Below are 21,807 nucleotides of genomic sequence, written 5' to 3' on the forward strand. Positions count from 1 at the left end.
TTATGAGGGTATCTCAACAACTATTGGAAAGACTAACAATCCCCATTGGAACAAAAAACACTGAGGAACAATTCAAATCTATTGCACAGATAGCAATTGTGTATAGTATGCACATTCCTGCTCCTCAGAGGATGAACTGTTTCTACTATGTCAAAATTTCAAAAACATCTCATGAAGTAACAGGAATGCTCTCTAAGCACTTAAACACTCTCTGGAGAATAACAACATTTTATTCTAATGATTGTAATGATAGCAGTTCCCTATGTGAGGCCCACGAAATTGCTTAAGTATTTCTTCTTTGTGACATCCAACATTTTCAATTTGTGGTGTTAACATTCATTGAAATCCCTATGGGCCTTTGGAAATTAAATGTTTTTGCCACAGAGAAACAGAAGTTCTCTTCTTTGGGGTTGGTTTTAAATTGAGATAGAAAGAAGAACATAAACAGCAGAGATTACACCGTGTTACACAATGTTTGATTATCAGCCAGCAGAGCCACATGTTCAGAGGCAGGAACTTCAACCAGCCACTAACTATTCAACTGCATGACATCTGATGTTGAACGCTCTGAGGCATAGATCATCTGATTTCATGTGTCTTGTCTTAAGGCAGCTGTGAGAACAATGTTCAGCATTGTAAATAGTCATATATTTTGTTTTTTTTGCTCAAATGCAGCATAAATTCAGTTTGTGTGTTTTTTTTTTCAAGTGTCTGTCAGGAGCGGTCATATAAAACTTATGTAGTCACAGCTGCAGACACATTCACACGCTCCAACAGACATAAACACCTTAAGACGTAACGCAGCTGTGCACTTACATCAATTATTGCAAACACTTTATAAACAATTAAATACACTGCTACTAGTAAAAGTACACACACACTCAAGAGATGTGACAATTCTGCTACATACACACATCTGGAAATGTGAATTGTTTACCGGTTGTCATCCGTGTCCAGCTGGATCAATCCTGCTCTTTTCCAGTGAAACTGAATACGTAATGCTCTCTAAGGTAATTAGGCAAGAACATTGCACATGTCTTAACAATCGTTTGTTTGAAACTCACATGGATGCAGGATGGACCTCCTCGGGTCCAGCTGGATGTAGTTTATGGTGACAAAGCATCTGTGGAACTTTGACCCTTGAGATCTCTGGACTTTTCTACTTAGCTTGACATGCCGGGAGAGGGGTGTAATGACCCAGAGGAGAGAGTCAGTTGAGACAGAAAAGGGTGGGAAAGGTTAGTCAGTATTACATTATTCTTCTGAGTGCGCCAGCACAGCATTTTTGTCCTTGGCAGCCACTTACTGAAGGCAAAAGATTTGACTTTCTGTGGGAGCCACTTGATTGGACTTAATTCACCACCCACAATACACATGATACAGATGTGCATCACTGAGGTCATAAAAAGGAAAAAAGCAAAAAACAATAAGATAATTCCACTGTGTTTCAATGTGCCTGTGTAAGATTTGCACAAACCATTACCACAGATTTAATCCAACATGTCTGTCAGGGCAGTTTATGATGAGATTTCCATGTGCATCTCTGTGTAGTTTTTGGCAGGCCTGACATGATTTCTAATGGAATTAATGCCCTGTTCAAGAGGGGGGAGGGTGTGTGAGTGTGTGTGTGTTCAAAGGCCTGAGGTGATGTGGGGAGAAATCAGGAGAGCAACCCACAGGGTCCTGCGGTGCTGTCAGCGTCAGCAGGAGCCTTCCTGTTTGGGCACATCTACCTCAGTCTGGTCCAAAAACCCGATTCACCACAAGACTGAGGCGGTTTAGACGCACAGAGAGTCGATTATTCTATACTCTGTTCATTCTCAACACAGGTTTCACCCTGTGAGGCCACAAACCGCAACATGTAAAAAACACATGCACATAGCTGCAGAAGTACAGCTGAACATATCCTGTAGGTTGTATTGTCCACATATGGTAGAAAAATGTGTGGAAACCAACAAAGACGAACATTCAGTATTATGTCGTCTAAATTGCCAACATTACACACTATTGCTGGTTTTAGTTTCATTTTTTAAGAAAGTGCTCCACCCGGTGGTAAAGGAAGGAAGTACAAGAATACAAACATGACAGATGAATATTTCCATATCAAAGTTTATTGCTGACATGCATGTAGAGATCTGATGAAGTAGAAAAATATGTTTTTTATACAAACGCGTTTTCATCTGTACAATTACGCAGTTTTCTGTATCTAGATGCCCATGTCCGACCAAGCAGCTTACAACACATTATCCCATTGGGTTTAAAACTACACCACATCTCATATCCTACACAAAGTTTCCAGTTGAAACAGTCAGTAATATTGAACATATACTGACAACTTAATAACTTTAGAACCAGGGTGGGGAAGAAAAAAAAAAAAACTTATTAAAACTTTTTTAATACTATTATTCCAATTCAGGGGGTATATCATGTATAATTCTTGCTATGAATTTAACTATTAAGACCCAAATGAGTAAATTATCTTCAGCGTCTCCATCCGTTGCTCTGGCACACCTTGCAGGTTCAAAATCATGCAACAGTCACATGTTTTACACAGAGTTTCACCTCACACTATTTCCATGCTTTTCAGTCCACATTGCAGTCTACCAATACGACTCTGTAAAAACAAACATCGAATGTGGTACAATCCACTACCTAGGAAGTGAAACACTTTTTGATTAAGAGAGAGGGGGGGCAGATAATAACATTACATCAAAGGTCTATTGAACCTCTAGGTACTATTCTGTATTTGGGCATCATGGAAGATGGCGTAAGACATTTCCACAGAACGATCACTTAATGTTAGCATTCAGCAATGGCTACGGTGTTCATGAAACACCCTTCTCTGATGAACAACCTAGACTACTACAATACTGCTGTATACCCATGGAATTCACATTGAGGTGGGAGAAAGCCGACTGCTCTCTTTACATATTATTTTAGCCTCCGGGTGTGGTGGTTGATGGCCAACGTGGCCTATAATGCACGTCAATCGGCATGTGTTGAAACAGAGTTGGTGTCTCACTGGGTTGAACTACATACAATATGACCAGCACAGTCATGATGGTAATTATTTACATACTGACCAAAGAGTGCAGCCTTGACTGAGGGACTGGGGGTCATGACAGTGGAGGGGGTTTATTTAAAAAAAAAAAAAAAAACTACAAAAACCCTCCCGTGGATCAAGATGACATGCGAGTATCATTTTGTATTGTGTAAAAAATAGAACTATGCAAAAGTCAGTCTTGTTATTAGTGTAGCTTAAGTTGACCACAGACTTAGTGGTGAAATGGCAAGAAAATGATTTAGGTATCCAAAAAAAGAAAAACAGAAAGATGCTACTCGTTCATTAATGTGGCTGGAAGGATCAAAATGAGATCTTTACGTAGAGCCAATGTTGAGCTTCTTAACACTTCTTAAAGCTGTGAGAGTAGAGATTCAGGGCCGGTTTCACTTACATAAATTACACCCAGTCTTAGTCTGAGAAACTTCAAAGATATTTTCATGTACAAAGAAGCTTTTTGACTGAGTGTGATCTTTGTCCGTGATAGGGTTGGAGGGGAGCGGATGGGGTCAGGAGGAGGAGGGGTCTACACTAATGAATAAATAAATCAACATGAAATTACAAGAAAAAAGAAGACATTTGAAAATATTCCAGAGCCTATGTTCATGCAATCAGATTGAATATAAATAGGAAGAAATCTAGAGAGCCTGAAGCAGGTACCAATATGCAAAGGCAGGTTGCAGTGTACAGATGCCTAACAGTCACTGGTTAGTAGCTTTGCCATGGTTTGAAGAAACACTTTGATAAAAGAGAGGAGTGCACCAACAGCCAAGAAGACCCAGCAACTAAACTTGAACCCTATGAGTATGTATTTTCATTTCTCTGTGAAATATCACAGTATCGATTACTAGTCACCAGCTAGTCTCTCAGAGAACCTAGAGAGTGAAATAACACAAGCATGTACAAGTTCGACTGGAGAGAGACACAGCTCTGGAATGGCAATGGATAGGTGATAAATTCCAATTTTAAGAAAGCGTTCACGACCGTCGCTCAAACATTTTGTCAATGTTTCGTCTTCGCAAAGCCAGCTCTGGTTTTCACAGTGTCTGCCACGGAGGCAGGCCAGATAACAGAACACAAAGGTTGGAGGATAGCTTCAAGGGTCTGAGACTGTGAGAGGTTAACAGCTCCACAGCTCCACAGACTCTCGTTATGTCTGGCCAGAAAAAAACAAAAAAACACACACACACATACGCACTCACGGATACCGCACACGTATCAAAGCACAGAATGAGAGTTCACATTCATACTGAAAAAACACTTGTCCCATGATCTGTCTTGATAAAAGAGAAACAGGGAAGTTGGAATACCTGGAAGCCATTTGATTCTGAATGAGGCTGTGGGTACCAGTTTCCTTGGCTAAGAATAATTTTAAGACATGTTTTTTGGCAATAGAAACATGACAGTGCCTGATCTTCACTATAATGGCACTGAGGAAGCGTTACCATCATTATACCTTGGCAGGGAGGATCCGACAGTTATTCCCATTCAGTTCTTGGCATTGTGACTTCCAGGTACCTCACACTAGCTGCCTAGATGCTAAAAATAGATTTCCACAGGGGTGAGCAAAAGCAAGAGACAATGCGTTCTGTAAATATCAAAGGATGTGTGTACTTTGATATTCAATATCTTCAAAGCAAAAGGTAGGGATAAAATGCTACTTATTATGGTGAATGTGGTAAAAAGCTTATTCAGATTTTTAGAAACCACTGAAAAGGTTTCAAAGCATCATCACTGACAGAAAACATTAATGCTTTATGTCACTGGTGGCATCAAGACTCCTTTGTTACAATCCCTCGTCTCAGAACAGTGAGCATGGTTTACCAACAGAGAAAAGAGACAGAGAGGTAGATTGATTTGAAGTCAGAGTTACAGACAGGAGCGGTCTGGATCACTTTCGAAACAGGAAAACAGAGAGGAAGAGAGGGTAAGTGAGAGGAGGAGGGTGGAATGGAGGTATCGAGGGGTGACGGCTGTGATCAGGTGATCTTACTTGAGGCAATACCATTAACCACTGGGAAGAGGAAGGGTTGCTACATGATTCTGGTCCTGTATTGCTTAGGGGATCCAGAGTTGATGGGTAAAGTGTTACAGTGGGGGGGTGGATGGGGAGTGGGGGGGGGGGGTGGGGACTCTAAGGAGGGGGGACAGGAGGAGTATGGGGTTAAATAGTCTTTTCAACGCTCGAGGCAGAGCCTTGTGTTAGCCCCATGTGAGACTGTGCCGTCAGGTTTATTGCACAGTGAGATCTGACTGTGGGTGACCTGAGGGCAAAGAACCTTTGGTTCACATCTTCCTGCAGGCCTTTTCATATTTCACTAGAGGACGCAGACATGGGGGGTCAAGTTCTGGGTTGGCAGTTTGTTCTAATGCCCTCCTCATGACTGCTCCGCCTAGCTCGCCCAAAGCCCACGTACGACTTGGGCCACCTACACCTTGGTTCAGGCTCGGCCTCGTGAATGCAAGTTCAGCTTCGGGGTTTTTCCTCCTCCGTCCTCTCTGGACTGCACAGGTCTCTTTATTCCCTGGGGAGACCGGAGAGGCTGGGAAGGATGGTTGGGAACTACTTCCGGAGGAAACGTTGTGCCAGGATGGCGGCATCTAGAGGGCTGACGGGCTGAGCGTCGTGGCCCAGACGCCTTACAGGTGGGATGTTGCCAAACTGGCGCTTGGTGAGAAAGCTCTTCGCCTCATGGATAGTGTTCTTCTCTTCGGCCAGCATCAGCTGCTGGCGCATGTAGTTCTCAAACTCATACTGTGAAGACTCTTCTATCACCTTGGCCTGAGGGGAGAAAATGTATTCTGTTCAATGTTCTGCATCATCTGGGATGAATAAAATGAGCTTTTAGTGTAGAAATGAAGAGTAAAACCAGCCATTTACATTGATACACACAACTGCATCCACCTATTAGCAAGTCTATATTCTCCATCTTAACCCTCAGGTCCTGATTAAAATATCACTCCATAATACTATTGTGACGGCTTAGCAAAAAGGCAGGCAGTGATTTTGGTCAAAGCTTTCCCGAGCCTCCCCCAGGTCACCCGGGGGAGGCAGGGAGGGCAAGGACGTGGCCCCCCCGTCTGGAGCAGACATACCGTCTGGCCCCAACCACGGAGCCGCAGCTGGTGTGTGCTGTAGGGGACCGGGCTGTGGGTTTTCCTCGGGCTGCTGCTGCTGGACATTATGTTGTCTCTGAAATTTACCAGATTTAACATTTTATCAAAACTTGCCCAGCTGATTCAAATTTTTCTTATTCTTTTAGTGACCGTGCGTGCCCCCAGGCGCGTTCATGTGTGTGTGTGACTCGACGGGAGTTGAAATATTAGCAGCAGCAGCAGCTGTCAAACGAGAACCAGTCACAGTAGCTCCAGATCTGGAGAACCAGCCCGGTTCTGTCAGCGGATCCTCCCAGAGAGCTCCCTGAGAATGGTACGTTGCCTCCCGGGTAAGATGCAGGAGGGAAACCTCTTTCAAAACGTTGATCTAAAATATCAGATTATACCACTTTCCCTTGGTCGATTGAGGTCTAGTAAAAAGTATGATGGTCTTTCAACTCACCTCAGCTATGTGTGTAGTAGGATGGCTTCGCTTTACACGTGATCATGACATTTAACCGACTTATTACATAACAACTAAAAAAAAAAAACCCAATACCTATTTTTACTTTGACGTGATGTGTTGTTTTCCATAGGGTCCAAAACTGGGCCTTATAGCAGGAATAACGCAAGTCGGTTTGAATAGGACCTGAGGGTTAAGTCTATCTATTGAAACAGGGAGCCTGTAAATTAGTAATTTACCTCTTGCAGATGTTCTGGGTGATTGATCTGGTCATCAATATCTGGCACCACCTGTAGAGGGCCACTTAACGATGAAACAGTTTGCCTGTAATTAGGAGAACAGAAGCATGATGATTAACATCACTGAGCTGTTGGAACTGAACAGCAGCACATTTGTCCCTTCATTGCAATTATTTCTAAACCCCTCAACAATAAAGACATTTCCATCTACAGGCCAGCAGGGGGTGCAATTACCATGAGGCAATGATGGCACTAAGCGACTCCAGCACTTCTCCTGCAGTCAGCCTCTGCTGAGGGTCCAGCACCAGCAGCTTTCGGATTAGGCACACTGTGTTCTCTGACACACGACCATCTCTGTGAGGAGGTGGAGGGAACAGGAAGGGACAGTTTTATTAGTAAAATGTGACTACAGTTAGTCACAAGGCCTCAAAGCTATTAAAGACTCTAGTACCACTGCTTTAAGTCCAAACTGAACATGAAAGTATTTTGCATTAAAGATCATTTGTCAAATGGCTTTCTATTGTGTTATCATGTTTGATGCAAATCTTTTTCTTCTGGGAGAAAACTCCCTGTCAGGGCAACTGCAGTTACAGTTAATTTCATTCAGTGTTGCTGAAATATGAACCAATGACTAAGGATAAAGGTGAAACAGTACAGTACAGTACAGTCTATCTGCTTTTACTGTGCTTTGATTGTTATCAGAGTATATGCTATTGCTTTAAATGCTTCTCCACCAAATGCCACAGGGACAGGACGACCACTCACTCCGGGATAAGGTACTCAGCAGCCTTGATCTTGCGGAAGAGCTCTTGAGGTATGCTGTCATAAAAGGGGAACTGGCCATACAGCATGGTAAACAGGACCACACCAAGAGCCCACATGTCACTGGGTTTACCACGATATGGCCGACCTGAGACACAGGAAAGAGAACATTAGTATGCATTTGATAACAACATGTAGTGATTGTTTGGTCTTGGAATCGACCACTTGTTGAGTGCAATAACAGTTTTTGCCCTGTGTGACTCAGGGGTGATCAGGGGTGATCAACCCTTCAACAAGTTCAATTCCTGTCAAGTCACCAAGTCTAATGATTAACGAGATAAGCAAACACAAACACAAGTAATGACTCCAATATTTTTTCCTAGAAATACCCAGCACACTGCTGACTTTTAAAATGGGAGAGGTGCTTTTATAATTAACCCTGAGCTGTGGATCAGCTACAAATAAACCGGAGCTGATGAGGGTGGAGCGTCATGGCTGTGCATGACCATAGGCAGTGTTGTTACAGCCAGGCAGGCAGCAGCAACAGCAGCAGGCAATTATGTTAAAGCTTGTGACACACACACTCACACGCAGGCAGGGGATGGGAGGGGAAGGGGGTAGATGGGAGTAGTTTCCCTCCAGTGAGTCATCAGTGTGTGAGTCACTGAAGCTCTGTTTAATTGTGTGCCTGTCACGTTATGCTGATATACACGCCCGGGTTTTATCTACAGTTTGAGTGGCTGGAGGTGAACGATTTTTGTTATTCTCAATCTTGTCCCCTGTCCACCAGGATGCCGTTCTGGAAATCCGTAAAAATTGATAAAGCTGTGGTCTTATGTGTGCATGCTCAAGCATCAACTTGGCTGGTTTGTAATGCTCAGGTTTGCACATGCCATGACAAATCAGCACTGTAAGGCTGAACAATAAAAATGGATTTCCGCTTTTTTACAGACAGAGTGTTTCACACAAAGAGGAAAAGTAGCCTCCTGTGCAGACACATGCCATGAGAAAATGCAACATCACCATGATAACAAAAACAAGGACGGAAAGAAAAGAGCTATTCCTGACTTTTGCTAGTCCAAGATTGCAACATAACCTCTTTCTTGTTGCCTAATAACCGGAAAATCAAACACAAGACTGACTGCTAAATGTTACGCAATGGCCTATACAGCAGAATCCCATCTCATATGGACACATACCAACAAGGACTCCATGTCTAATTACAACGGCCGGCCATTCTGAGAAATAACTGCAATCATTTTGTTTCACTTCAATTCTGTTTCACATTCAACAGTGATAAGGGCGGCGAGGAAGACTTTCACACCTGTACACAGATGGTCAGTAGCTGCAAAAATAAAGTGCGACTGTTAGTTTGCCAAAAACCTGGATGATGAACATCCACCAGGGCTAAATGTCAGGAACGAGATTATCAGAACTACGCAGACACTTTGAAAAGCAACTTCTTAGTTGTACTTTCACAAAAAAAAAAAAGGCATGCACGCTATATATTGTTTGTTTCACTCACCACTTAATACATCGGGGCTAATGTAGGCCGGACTTCCTCTCTGGTCTTTCAGCAGGTCGTCCTCACTCACTAGGTGTTTTCCGAGGCAGAAGTTGGTGATAGTGATTCGGTGAGTCCTGTAAGCACACATGTAAACGGACTCATCAATACCTCATTTTGCACAAGGAATCAATTTTTAAATCAAACTCGACTCCAGTATTTCTGGTTCTCACGCACATATACACATGCCCACTTCGGATCCGCTACTTTAACTTCATTAAACCATGGACGATACAGTATACCAGCAAAAACAGTCTTACTCATCCTTAGAAAATGTAAGTTCAGAATGTGAAACACTGCACTCACAGCCCAAAGCATGAAGTAAACACAGATGCAGGAAGATCTTGCTAATGTGCCATGTTGTTTTAATAATCTCATGGTTCACTTGGTCTTAAAAATACATCACTATCTCATGACTACCAGATGCGAGTGTGCACACCCAGCGTGCAAAGTATGTTATACTTAGATTTAAAAGTATTTGATTTAACACCCAATTCACAATCTGAGGATCTTATACTTTCAGTTTCAACTTCAAGAGAAGCATATGGTAAATTGTGCAGAAGTGGTTGCAACACATCAGGAAGCGTGGTCCTCTCATGCAACCTGACCTCCGTGGGCTACAGATGACATTTTTGACATGAGGGCCTTTAAACTCTAGAGCACTCAGCATGACAAATTTATTGTAGATGAGAACACAAAGTACACTCAGGAGAAAAATCATCTCCCTCCTCTGTTCTTGTTTTGTACCGTCCTATAAAAACCCTATGCAAGCTCCAGTGCTCTTCATAAAGTGAGTTTATTATCACCAACATCATTGTTTTAGCTTTGAAGATTAGGACCACTCCAGACACATTGGCGCTTTCAAGTCTGTGGAGACCCAAATGCTGTTACCAGTGTTGTTTGATTAAACAGGTTTCTGTGGAAACAATGTCGCCCTATTAAATGTTTGAGTCATCAAGGTAAAATTGCTTGTGGCAGAGTTCAACCTAAAAGTATTAAAACTGCAGGCCTATGGACTGTTCTGCATCAGTTTGTTCTTTTAGAAAGAGAGGGAAAAAAGCTGCACTTTCACAAACATATGAGTCAACCTGTGGCTTGGGATAATTGTCCTGATGACTAAGCCTGCATGGTGAAGGGCTGGCAGTCGAATATATTAAGCTCAAGAAGAGTTAAAATATGTACACAAACGCACAACTTTTGAGAGCACCCACACAATCACTCCCATGCTAAACATGCACGAAAATGGACCCAAATGCCCGAGCGCACACACAAAAGCAGCCATGGTCTAAAGCCTGGGTCCTTGATCACGCTTTTCACCCACATCCGCTTTCTAAAAAGCCTGAGGTCAACAGCTTCCCCTATTCTCTCTCACTTTCACACCCTGCTCCATCATACACACACTCACTGCTCCCATTACAGCGTCTGGAGCCAATTCCTGTCAAACACTCAATTTTCAACCAAATGCTCCAATCTCAATCTTCCTTTGGAACATTCAGTCCACATAATTTCTAGCTACTTATGTGATTCAGCCGCTTCAACAGCTTTTGTGATGCAAGTCTCTCTAACCATATAGTGGCCTTGTGATCTGCGAGGGGATGGGCCAGAGGAACAGAGTGTGATGCTTCAAGGACCCTCGACATAAAAGCTTCCTTTATGGAGGAGTCTGTCCTTTTGTCTGTGTGCATCACGACCCAGGTTTCTATTCTTGCACCGGAGATTGGGTAAATTAAATTGCATGTTTGCCTCGTGAGGAAAGGGTCCCTGGGGACTGAAGAGAGACCACACCGTCTCTCCTTCCTGGTCATGTGACCCCGGGTAAGTCAGGAAACCAGAAACCCAATGCCCCAATGACTTCTCCTTCCCCACAACGTCTTGCTGAAAATACACCAGCTGACGAGAAAGGAGGTTAAACGCAGGGCAACCTCTACAGAGACCAGGAAAAAAAACTTTACTATGGCTAAATGTTTTTGTGCATTTCTCTTGTGGCAATGCACATTATTGTATCATGGCTAGTGCTTGACTGATACCATTAGACAAGCAAGTAGTGGTAATTCAGCTATTACAACTACGACAGAAGAACACCAAAAAAAAGGCAGAAAACAAAAATCACCTTGATGTGGTGCACATCTCTGAATGACTATGTATGTCCCTTTAAAAATATAGAAAAGCTGTGACATACGTTGTCAATGACCCTGCAGACTGATTTATGACATCCTGCTTTCATAACAGCTGGCTCTGCAAGAAGAAATCACATTATTCTTGCATAAACTACTGAGCTTGTTGATGGCATCGGTGCATTTCCCAGAGTGATGACGAGCACTGAGCAGAGGGGATTTTGGGGATTGGTCTGCCTCTGTGTCTTTCCCATGCTGACTGTACATTCATACACAAACAGGGTGGAGTGCCAGAGGAAACATGCAAGCAAGCAAAGTATGATGCATGAAGGAGGAGGGAAAAGTGAAAAGCAAAAAGGGGATATGACAAACGGGACAACAGAGGCAGGAAAGGGATTTGGGGTGTAAAAGAAAATAGAGAAAAAGCAGTGTAGAGGGTAAATAAATGATGACTATACACGTGTATGTGTGTGTAGTTTGTGTGTGTGTGTGTGACGTGAATTGTGGTGTGAGTCAGCTCTGAGCTATGGGGCCTTTGGCAGGCCTCTCCTTTGTCTCCAGCTGGGACGGAGTGTTCTGCCTGTCTGCTGCTCTCCCCACTACCCTCCTCCCCTGACCAAAACACTCTCCTGTTTCATCACCACCACCGCTGCTGCTACTGCTGCTGCTTATGCTGCAGGTGGTGGTGGGGGCAACGGGAGCTGGTGCCTGAGACAAAGATTGCACATGATAAGACATCTCTATCCAGTTTCCATAACATGATACCATCTGCATGTCCATGAATGTACTTAGTCTGTGGGACGACACTTGCAAGTGGTGTAAACATTTGAGATGTTTGTAGAAGCGAGGTGTGTGTAAGCAGATGTGGTAATCATGTTCTTTCAAATGAAAAGACTGGTATTGTGGGATCATTAGTCTCCAGGGAATGTGTGTGCAGACTAGGAAACCGTGCACAGGATCAACACAAAATCTGTCAAAATATATCCAAACTTGGACAAATTAATATATAAAAAAAGCAAATAGCAGCTAAAATAGTAGTGCTCTCACCATGAGAGAGAGGCTTTCACCTCTCTCAGCACGTAGGGTGTTTGGACAGGGCTTTACAGATGAGTAGTTTTCCATTCTGCGAGGCCTATCTGAACTGCAGCACTCAGTGACCTGAGGTGCACTCAAAAGGGTCCTGCATGCTATTTAACATTGCCCAGCCCCCCCAGACCCGAAAAACTCTCCCACTGAGAACAAAGCAGTGGCATATTCTTTGCTCTCTTTTGCACCAGAGTCCAGTTCACCTTTTGCTTCCAAAAAAATCCAGCCACAGGGAATGAATCATCAGCTTTTACTCAACACAGAGGCACAAAACAAGAGACAAGCACAGGAGAGTGAGGCTGTAGGTTCCTGCGACTGATCTCAGTCTTGGACTGAGAATGTGACCCCTGCTTGGGTTTAACGCCAAATGCACACTAGATATGGGCTGCTGAGGCCTGCTGAGGACTCTCACACATGTGGCCGGAGACAGGATGACTTACTGGCAGGCTAAAATGACATGACCTGGTAGAATGAGAGAGGGTTTTAGCCAGCTAGCTGAGTGACAGGGCTGAGCTTTATCTTACCGTTTGTTCAGAACCATGTTTCCCAGCTTGAGGTCTCTGTGCACAATGTTTTTCTGCAGGCAGGAAAGACAAGGGGAAAGAACTGTTTGGTCGTATCGTTTTGTAGTGATTCATAGGTATCAAAAACAGTCAGTTTGTTTCTGGGAGTGGCACACCAACATGGGAAATGAGTAATCTGAAAGGATGTGCTACCAGTAAACAATAACAAGGCAATTTCTTCTGCTATTTAACAGAAATACTACAGTGACCAAGCTTTCTTCATTGATGGAAATGTAGCACTACGTCTAATAGCTTGTTGGATGGTATAATCCTGCAGCAGGGTACATAACAAACTTCGACTCACCTTATGAAGGGCCTCCACTACACGCACCACATCATAGAAGATGACGATAGCCTCACGCTCGCTCAGTCGCTTCTCCTTTATGACATAATGCTGTAGGTTTATTAGATCTGCCGTCTTGTCGCTGAAATCGTGAGCACACAGGCAGTCGAGCACGAGGCAGATCCGCTTCTTCATCTTGCGCACTTTGTTGGCCTCCATGTCCTCCACAATTTCGTAGGCTCGATCCTGGGGAACGACAACAAAGAGGGATGTGAGAAATGATCTTCGGTTCAGGAGGCCACTTCTGTTTGCAAGTGGACAGAGTTGTTGAATGTATTTTAAAAGCACTTTCCAGTGTCCAATCAATAACACGTTGAGGCATCCTTGAATGCATCAAACTGAATGGATTTGTGTACTGTACAGGCTGATCAAGGCGATTCATTCAGCTTAGAAAGACATGGATTCAAGAAGGGCAGAGGCCATCAATCAACGAGCCAGTATGTAGTTGATGTGAATAAGACGCATCCCACTCCTCTACACCGAGCGGTGGAGGACGAATAACAAAGGTCATTCCTCTTCTTCCAACTCCAGTCTTAGCAGAGTCACCACTTGGTATTGATTTCTGTATCAGGTTGTTAGGTTTTTTTTTGGATTCAGTCAGCACCTCTGAAAGCGTACATTATTAACTGGTTCTCTCACAGTGGAGATGCACTATAATAATCCAATCAATATTGCAGACCTAAATGAATCAGAGTGCACGGCTCAATGCTGCTATTCTGAGAACACCGGCAGAGTGGAGCAGGCAGGATGTGAAAGAGAGACAAAGAAGGAAAACAGAAAGAGGGAGAGAGAGAAGGCAGATGGAACAATAACAAAGTTAGAGGAGGAGGCAGACGGGAAGACAGGTGAGGGAGGGGAGGCTCATTGTGAATGGATGGGGCTGTGAATAGAAAATGACTGCAGATAAATGTGGCTATTAATGGTACTCCCACTTCTCTATTGAAACAAGCCTGATAAGGAAAATACATGCAGCTGGCCGGACTAATGACAAGCTTACCTCTGCCATTACACAGCTGAAAAAAAAACATGCTGCTACTTGTGCTTACATGGGGACACCATATTATAAACTGAAATGAACAGATACTTCTCCATGGTGATGCTGGTGTATTTATCCGTCTGGAATATGCAGAACATTTCGCCCACACAGCGCAGAGTGGAGGACCAGAAACTATTTTTCCCCCATGAAATGAATGATTTGAGTGTTTACTTGGAAAGCACCGGAGTTAATAGTGATTTGTGTACAGATGTTAGTCTACCTGGAAGAGGCCGTGGTGGTGGACGACCCCATCCTGGTTGTGCAGTAGAGAAAGGAGGGAGTACTCTGTGTGCAGCAGCATCTTCCCCTGCCTTTCCTCCTGAGTCTCCCCTGCAGAGTCCGCCCGTTCCTCCAGCGTCAGGATCTACCGTGATCACACACACAAGAACAGAGCAAACGTTAGAGGTCACGTGACAAGAGCTTGTACAGGATCGGACAGCGAAAAGAGCATTCGGTCCATCGAGTATGCAGCTAATCTTCTGTCCTGCCACTAAATATTTTAATGACTTGAGACATGACATCAAGTTGTATCTACTTATTGAACAAGATGTTAAAATCTGTGGAGTGGATGTGGCAAAGCAGGACGGCACCTTCAAAATAGTGGCTCATATACTGATGTGAAGTAAACAAGCTGTGCAGCAGACATTCAGGCGCTGCAGCCATGGTAGGAGGGGAGGGTCACGAACCGATTCACTACATGGTCGTGGGGGTTAAAAGTTGACATTCCAGGTGGGGCGTTACCTTCCTCCCTTCCTTGTGCCCCCACCTCTTCTATTAGCCTCCGCTTGTCTGACAGACATCGGATAGCCCCTATAAACAGATTGCCTGGTTGAGGTTTTGTTGTTTGCGTCACACTGAAACAGGGGGGCCGTAAAGTGAACGCCACCAAAGGAGGGTCAAAGGTTCAGAAAGTCTACTGGAACATTAAAGCTTTGTTGTGAGAGATGTGCTCAAAATATTTAATCAAATCTGTGCTGAACTTATTGCGTTTGTGTGCGAGAGAGAGAGAAAAACACGAGAAACTTGGTAACCTCGACACACTCACTTTGAGCTGATAGAAGTCATCTGTGCCATCCTTTCTGGCCAGACACTGCACTATGCTGGGCACTGGTGAGTTGCCCAAGCGAGGCCCTGCAAGAACAAGAAAAAGAACAGCTGCATGACCAAAAGGCAGGCCACATGCCAGAGTGTGTGCTCTCGCTGCAACTCATTAAAGGCTGCATGTGCATGTGCCCATTAACACCCCTGGTGTAATGTTTTCTTTGGCACTCTGCATTGCAAACAGTAGAGGAGTTGTATAGTAGAGAACGTAAAAAGACAGAGCATGGGAGAAAAATACATTTTCCAGAGGGAAGTAATAACCCTGCTCCGGCACAGACTCAGACCTTTCTGGCCGATGTCATGGGGATCAGCAAAATTCTTCACATTCTTGTCCCAGGCATGCATATACACACAGACAGACACCCCACAACTCTCACACACACACACACACACACACACAAATACCTGCCAATTAGTGATTTCCTGCACACACATGTAACAGCTACACATATTCACAAAAACAAAGAGAAGAAATGCACGCTAGATGCAGTTTTGGCCACACAGGATGCCATTTTGATACTTTTGGGGCTTGGGCAAATACTAGTAGCTTCCTCACCAAGGATGAAGGGGCCGGCTCTCTTGGCCTTGCTGCCAGATATCCCAGGACATTGCAGCTTGCTGGCCCTGCCTGATGTCTCTCCAGCCCCCCTCTCCGACGAGCGCCGCTTGGACATACTGGAGCTCTATGGGGAGAATAAATCAGATTAGTACACAGGATAAAGATAGTCAAGTCAAAAGGGTAAGTGCGTACATGCGACCGCGAGGAAACAAACTCTCAGCTGATGACAAAAAAAATAACATAGTAATCTGTGACCAGACAATGGTTTTATAAATAGCCTGTTCAAAAATAAAGACTTCACCTGGAGCTGGAGCTGTAGCCCTACAGGCTGGTAGAGAAAACTGATTAGTGAACAGGAGGGAAAAGGAGGTAAACTTCAGGGCAGCTCCTCCCAGACTATTTTAAATATCCCTCCCACACATTTACCAACACCTCAGTGTGAATGTGAGGCCATTACGGCTCCATTCAGAGTGATGGCTGCTGGTGTCGAGGCTAACACCTCAGATTCAATCTCCCCAACAGAAATGCGAATGTGTCACAATCTGCAATTTAAATGGAGAACACTCTCACGTAATTGCATTGCAAACACAAAATTGTTTAAAAAAAAACAAAAAAAAATCACAGGCTCTTGGATTTGCATCTCAGCTCTGAACCACACATCCATCTTTAGCTTTTCCTGCTGCAGTGGACAGGGGTTTAGAAAATCCTTCCGCTTAATCTGCGCGTTTTATCTCAAAATCTGTACAACCGGCTTATCTGTGCAGACCTTCCTCTGAGAGGACATGCATGTTCAAACAAGGCTGAAACAAAAAAAAAAGCCAAGCCCTTCTACTATGATAAGACACTTGATTCACATGCCAGAAGAACCAGTGACACAGAGTGACACATCATCACTACACAAACTACTCTAACTGCCACGGCAAATCTACCTCCCAGATTTCTGAGAGCAAGAGGTATGCTTTGTTTACTGATACCGAGTTCCTCTGTGATGAAGCCTCATTTGTTTCTGGTAACAGGGAAGTAGTGCCTTACACTGAGAGGTATGATTCATCCTCCTGTCATTCTAAGTTTCCATTGGACAGAGAGGCTTTCATGTCCAGGTGATAACACTGATAAGAGTTAAACGTGTCCCCAAGCCTCTGACATGGACACCATGTCCGCTGAAGAATATAAAAAAAATAAAAACACCTCATGAGACTTGGGTTCACAAGGAACGACAACACGAAGCGACGCATCTGTAGTAAAAATGTCACTGACGGATAGAGGACTGAGGTGTGCATATTTCAGCCAACAACACAACAGAGGTGACTCAGACTAATAAAATCCAAAGCGCCTCATAAACTCAAAACAAGACGTCGAGTGCAGAGCTGGAGAACGCCAGGAAAATGTCATATGCAACTAGTCTTGCAAGTGCAACAAACTGGAGAAAATTAGTTTCCTAATGAATTAAACCATCTTCCCACTTCAAAACTAAATGGTGTGCCACTCGCCAGTTGGCGTTTTTGGGCAGGGAGAAGGCAGGACAGTTGGCAGTCAGTATGGGCTGGTATGAAATCTCACTTCCATGAGGCTTTTTGTGATCCCAGACAGCAGACAGTGTCATCATCAAGTCTCTCGCCCATCTGTCTCTATCTCCACTAGTCATCACCCACTGCGTCTGATGAGCTGAGGTTTTCTGAGAGCATTTATGGCACAAGCCAGAGTGACACCGAGTCATGCTGCCAATAGTAAGAGAGCGTCTTTCTCAGGAGCACAAAAAAAACAAAACAGAGGATAGTCAGCTACTGCAATTCATGAGGCTCCTGGGCAGGAAATTATCTGAAGTTGTTTTCATCCAGCAGCCAAAGTGGCTGGCAGAATCAACAATGTACATACTGCTTCTAGTGCTGCCAGATAAATGTGTTTTCAATTGTTGTTTGAATGCTATAAAGACTTCTGCATTGAGTAAAATTGAGCACAGCAACTAAACAGGAATTCAGTTTCCTAAATTTCTGACAGGGTTGTTTTTCTGCCATTGTGCCATGTATGTATAACCTTCATCTAGTCAGTTTAAAAGCATATATTAATCAAATGTCTAACTCATGGACAGAAACTGCTACACAATACACATAAACAGGGCCCATGGCTGTTCATCTACCTACTAAGCACCAGCTGAAGTACTGTGGAGCCAACCCCCAACACATCTAAAAAGCAAAGGTCAATGCAACCAACTAATGCACACTGACCTAAATGACATCAGCGCAATGACAGCACACAGCTATCCTTTTCTGACACTGCTGTGCCTCTCTGCACAGGCAGTGATCTGGCAAGCAAGACTGCCTCTAACTGCCTCTGACTGTACCAGAGGGAGGACAAGAACAGATACAGCCTCTGAATCATATCACACAAAAGGAGGAGAGACACGCTGCCGGTGCCCACGGGAAATGTGGGCTCCTTAAATAGTATCAGAACAAAACAACCACGTAGGTGTCTCGAGATCCACCCACCCAGACTCCAAGTCACTTGTCTGGCTCTGCAAGAACAACTTAATTGCAAAATCAAGGTAGTACAGAGTGGACAAAAAAGCAAAACAAAAGGGCACTGGAGCAGGTAGTAAACATATCTAGGATCTCAAAATAAAGCAGGAGAGACGATCGATAAATCCACGAATAGATCTGACATAAAAGTCAGCACAAAGAGGTAAAGCTCCTCGAAGGTCATACACGCTTGAATCCTGCTGCTTGACTGAAGACTGAAATGTCAATCAATCATGTAAGCTCATACCTACAACTGCAGCTGTTGATTATTACAATAACAACGCCCTTGACCGCACAACAAGGTTGTGGACACAAGGTCACACTGTAGATCACTTGACGAAGGTAATTACGAATGCACACAGGCTGTCACACACGGGGTTTGGTGCCATTTTGCGACCACAAGGTCTGGACACCGTTCAGCTCTGCCAGCGAGCAGCACCGTGAACGAGACGAGTCGTGGAGTAAAACGCTGACGTTATGCCTTTCAACTTGTGAAAAAGCCCACTCGACAAGCTGCTAATAACTCGATTAACCAGGTGCTAATGTGTTTTACCCACAACCATTACCATTAGGTCGCCCCGTGACGTTTTTTAAAACACACATTAAACCTCTCACACCGGCATGCGTTACTGTAGACAACGTCTGACCGAGACGGTTGTTTGAATAAACACGAACGTATTACTACACAGTTGAGTTATTTCTCGATATAAATAAAACGAAAGGCAACAAAACTAAGTTGAAGTGCACATACAAAGTTAGTGCGACGACAAAGCTCTGTGAATTTCTGGGCTAAAGACGCTGCCACAGCTGCGGGCACACCGGCCACACAAAGGGACACACAACACAACACAACACAACACGGAGTTGGGCTTTCGGTGCAAACTACGGAGAGCTAACGTAGTCGTTAGCTAGAGGTCGGCTGCTTTAACGTGGACATGTACGTGTGCCGGGTATGTAACAATGCCAGCACTGGCGAGAGACATTAGGTAACGCAGGGCTGGAGGCTACAGAGCAGCCGTGAGGCCATTTAAACAAAGTCGGCAACATTACAGCTGGCTAGCCGTGCCACAGAGCTAGATAGCAACGTAGCCGCCGTAGCGCTTACCTCGAGCCAAATCCGCCGGGTAAAGTCTGCGTTGTGTCCTTACAACATGGACATTTCTTGGGTAAACGCCGTGGTGGATGCGCGGGGGTTCTCGCTCAAACAAGGGAGACCACAGAGGGTTGGTTTCGGGTTGTTTAGCCTCTGTTACCGAAATGAGCAATTAAGGATAAGCCTCCGCTCTTCGCTGATCGCATCTTTCCACAGCGACAGCGCCACCTGACAACGGAAATGACGCACACACTTATTTGATTGACAGCTGCGATCGACCAATGGCAACCCCTTATCTGCCCTTTCCAAGTAAATGGTTGCGCACTGATGATGAAATTCTTTAGACAACAAAAGTTGCTAAACGAAACATCATTACATCATAGTTGTCTTTACGGGAAATGTTCAACACATACAATTCAGTTTATTGTGCTGGTAAATGTCATTGTGGACATATGATATTATGTGAACAAAGTTTGTTATTTATTATGTCATATGCATGCAATTATCCAATTACCCTTCGAGCTTCATTGGGCAGAAAATAATATTTTTACACTAAGTATTACAGTGGAAAACTAAGAATAATTTCTTCTTAAGTTCTACAGATAAAATCTGCCACAAATGGTTTCCTCAAGCACATTTTTTCATAATCAGCCATCAGAAATGAATTTACTTCCTCTAGAAAGTATGGGTAAGACTGGAGATTATCATTTAAAGGGCATATCAAACCTATCATGACAAGCATGAAGCCTTTTTTGTTGATGGAAACCATGAAATACCTATTTCTGTTGTTAATGTGTGCACAAAGAGAGAGCTGACTGCTAATATTTTTACCTCCACACTGTAGTTATTTTAATGAGACATCTATTGCACTTCATTTAGGTTAACCAGATGACTCAGCGAAACTGTGTGTCACTGAGACAATCTGTACTTCACCTGATAAACACATACAATTTTCAATATTTGAAACTTGAAATTGTAATCTGTCAGGGTGTTATTGCTAACACAACTACCAGTTCGGCTCAGTAAAAAGAAAATTTGTTGACATTTACTCAGCAAGTAGAGTTTTGAATGGTGTCAACATTTAGCCAAGCCCACCAGTGTTCTCAATTTAGACTACCTTAAATTCCAACCACAGCTACCAGTTTCAAACCAGTGGGCAGGTGTGACAGACGCAGAGGCGAAATGGCACAGGGTTATTCAAGTTGCACTAGTCTTCCTGCCTTGACTCAGCAGAGCATAAGCCCCCAGCCACATGAAACATTTGTCAGCCTGTGGCTTTACAGTGCTCTGCCCACAGTTTTTAAAGAGGAAACTGAATCATAACTCAGAATGCAGGGTCTCTGCAGAGAAATGTGTTTTGGATGCTCTTTTGGTGTGTTTGGGAAAACTAAGGTTGACTGGACATTAAAGACTTTTACGGTTGTAAATCTTTATATTTGTAACATTTCCAGTGATCATAACAGAACAAGCTTTGTAGTGTTTCCTAACATTTGAAAGGGGAACATCAAAAAAGGGACTGTTACTTATAATCTCAAAAATCACACTTGTGTTTTTTTTTCTTTCTTTCAATATGCCACACAAACAGACTTCTCTGTATCGGAATATATAGAGTATGAGGTGTTTCCTTGTGAGTTCAGCCTTGTAGGATGACTGGCACGAGCTCCAGTTTCTGTTTATTTTTCAAATTGGCTATACCCTCAAGGCATGTTGTGTCTCTTGTCTCTCCTTTGCCAAGATTATTGGGAAGACCTCCTCACCAGAGTCCTCCTCCCCTAAATCAATTCAGAGAAATGTCTCAGCATGTTTTACCTGCATGGTATGCACGGTGTTTGTGTGTTTGTCTGAGTGTAGCTGAGTGGGGGAGTGCAGACTATCAGTCTCATTTTGACTCCCAAGCAGACTGCACACAAATATCGTGGATACAGATAACTGTTGCTATAGCAATTGTCATTGTAAATCTGTGGGAGTATCAGGGGGAGATACTCAAGCAGATGCTGCTTGGAATAATCTGGTTTGGCGGTTAAATGATAGAAGTGGTATAAATAAATATACTCAAGTAACACGTGTTCATTTACATGCGTCTTTCCCTTCTTAAAGTGAATTAGAGAAAAATGTATTAACTCTTGTTCTCTGGAGTTGACTTATGACCTTAAGTGCATTCTTGAGAAAGTGTTACTGCTATGGCATAGTTGGTTTGAACAGACCACATGT

At 43.7% G+C, this 21,807-nt stretch overlaps 1 protein-coding gene across 4 annotated transcripts; it reads right to left on the bottom strand.

Moving 5' to 3' along the window:
• Nucleotides 1-2,120: 2,120 nt before the first annotated feature.
• stk40 (serine/threonine kinase 40) lies at nucleotides 2,121-19,819 on the bottom strand. Of its 4 annotated transcripts, none has more exons than XM_083989905.1 (11): nucleotides 19,609-19,819; nucleotides 15,985-16,111; nucleotides 15,373-15,458; nucleotides 14,548-14,691; nucleotides 13,253-13,477; nucleotides 12,910-12,962; nucleotides 9,147-9,262; nucleotides 7,625-7,769; nucleotides 7,094-7,213; nucleotides 6,860-6,944; nucleotides 2,121-5,843 (listed from the first exon to the last, which is right to left on the bottom strand). In XM_083989905.1, exons 2-11 carry the CDS (start codon nucleotides 16,100-16,102, stop codon nucleotides 5,625-5,627), a joined length of 1,311 nt encoding a protein of 436 aa, XP_083846031.1. In that variant the 5' UTR covers nucleotides 16,103-16,111; nucleotides 19,609-19,819; the 3' UTR covers nucleotides 2,121-5,624. The 4 variants fall into 4 exon arrangements, with proteins under 4 accessions (XP_083846031.1, XP_083846034.1, XP_083846033.1 ...); XM_083989908.1 differs by lacking the exon at nucleotides 19,609-19,819 and adding an exon at nucleotides 19,255-19,312; XM_083989907.1 differs by lacking the exon at nucleotides 19,609-19,819 and adding an exon at nucleotides 18,751-18,773.
• Between the last annotated feature and the right edge of the window lie 1,988 nt (nucleotides 19,820-21,807).

This window comes from Trachurus trachurus, assembly GCF_905171665.1.
Source record: "Trachurus trachurus genome assembly, chromosome: 16".
Classification (NCBI taxonomy): Eukaryota; Metazoa; Chordata; class Actinopteri; order Carangiformes; family Carangidae; genus Trachurus; species Trachurus trachurus.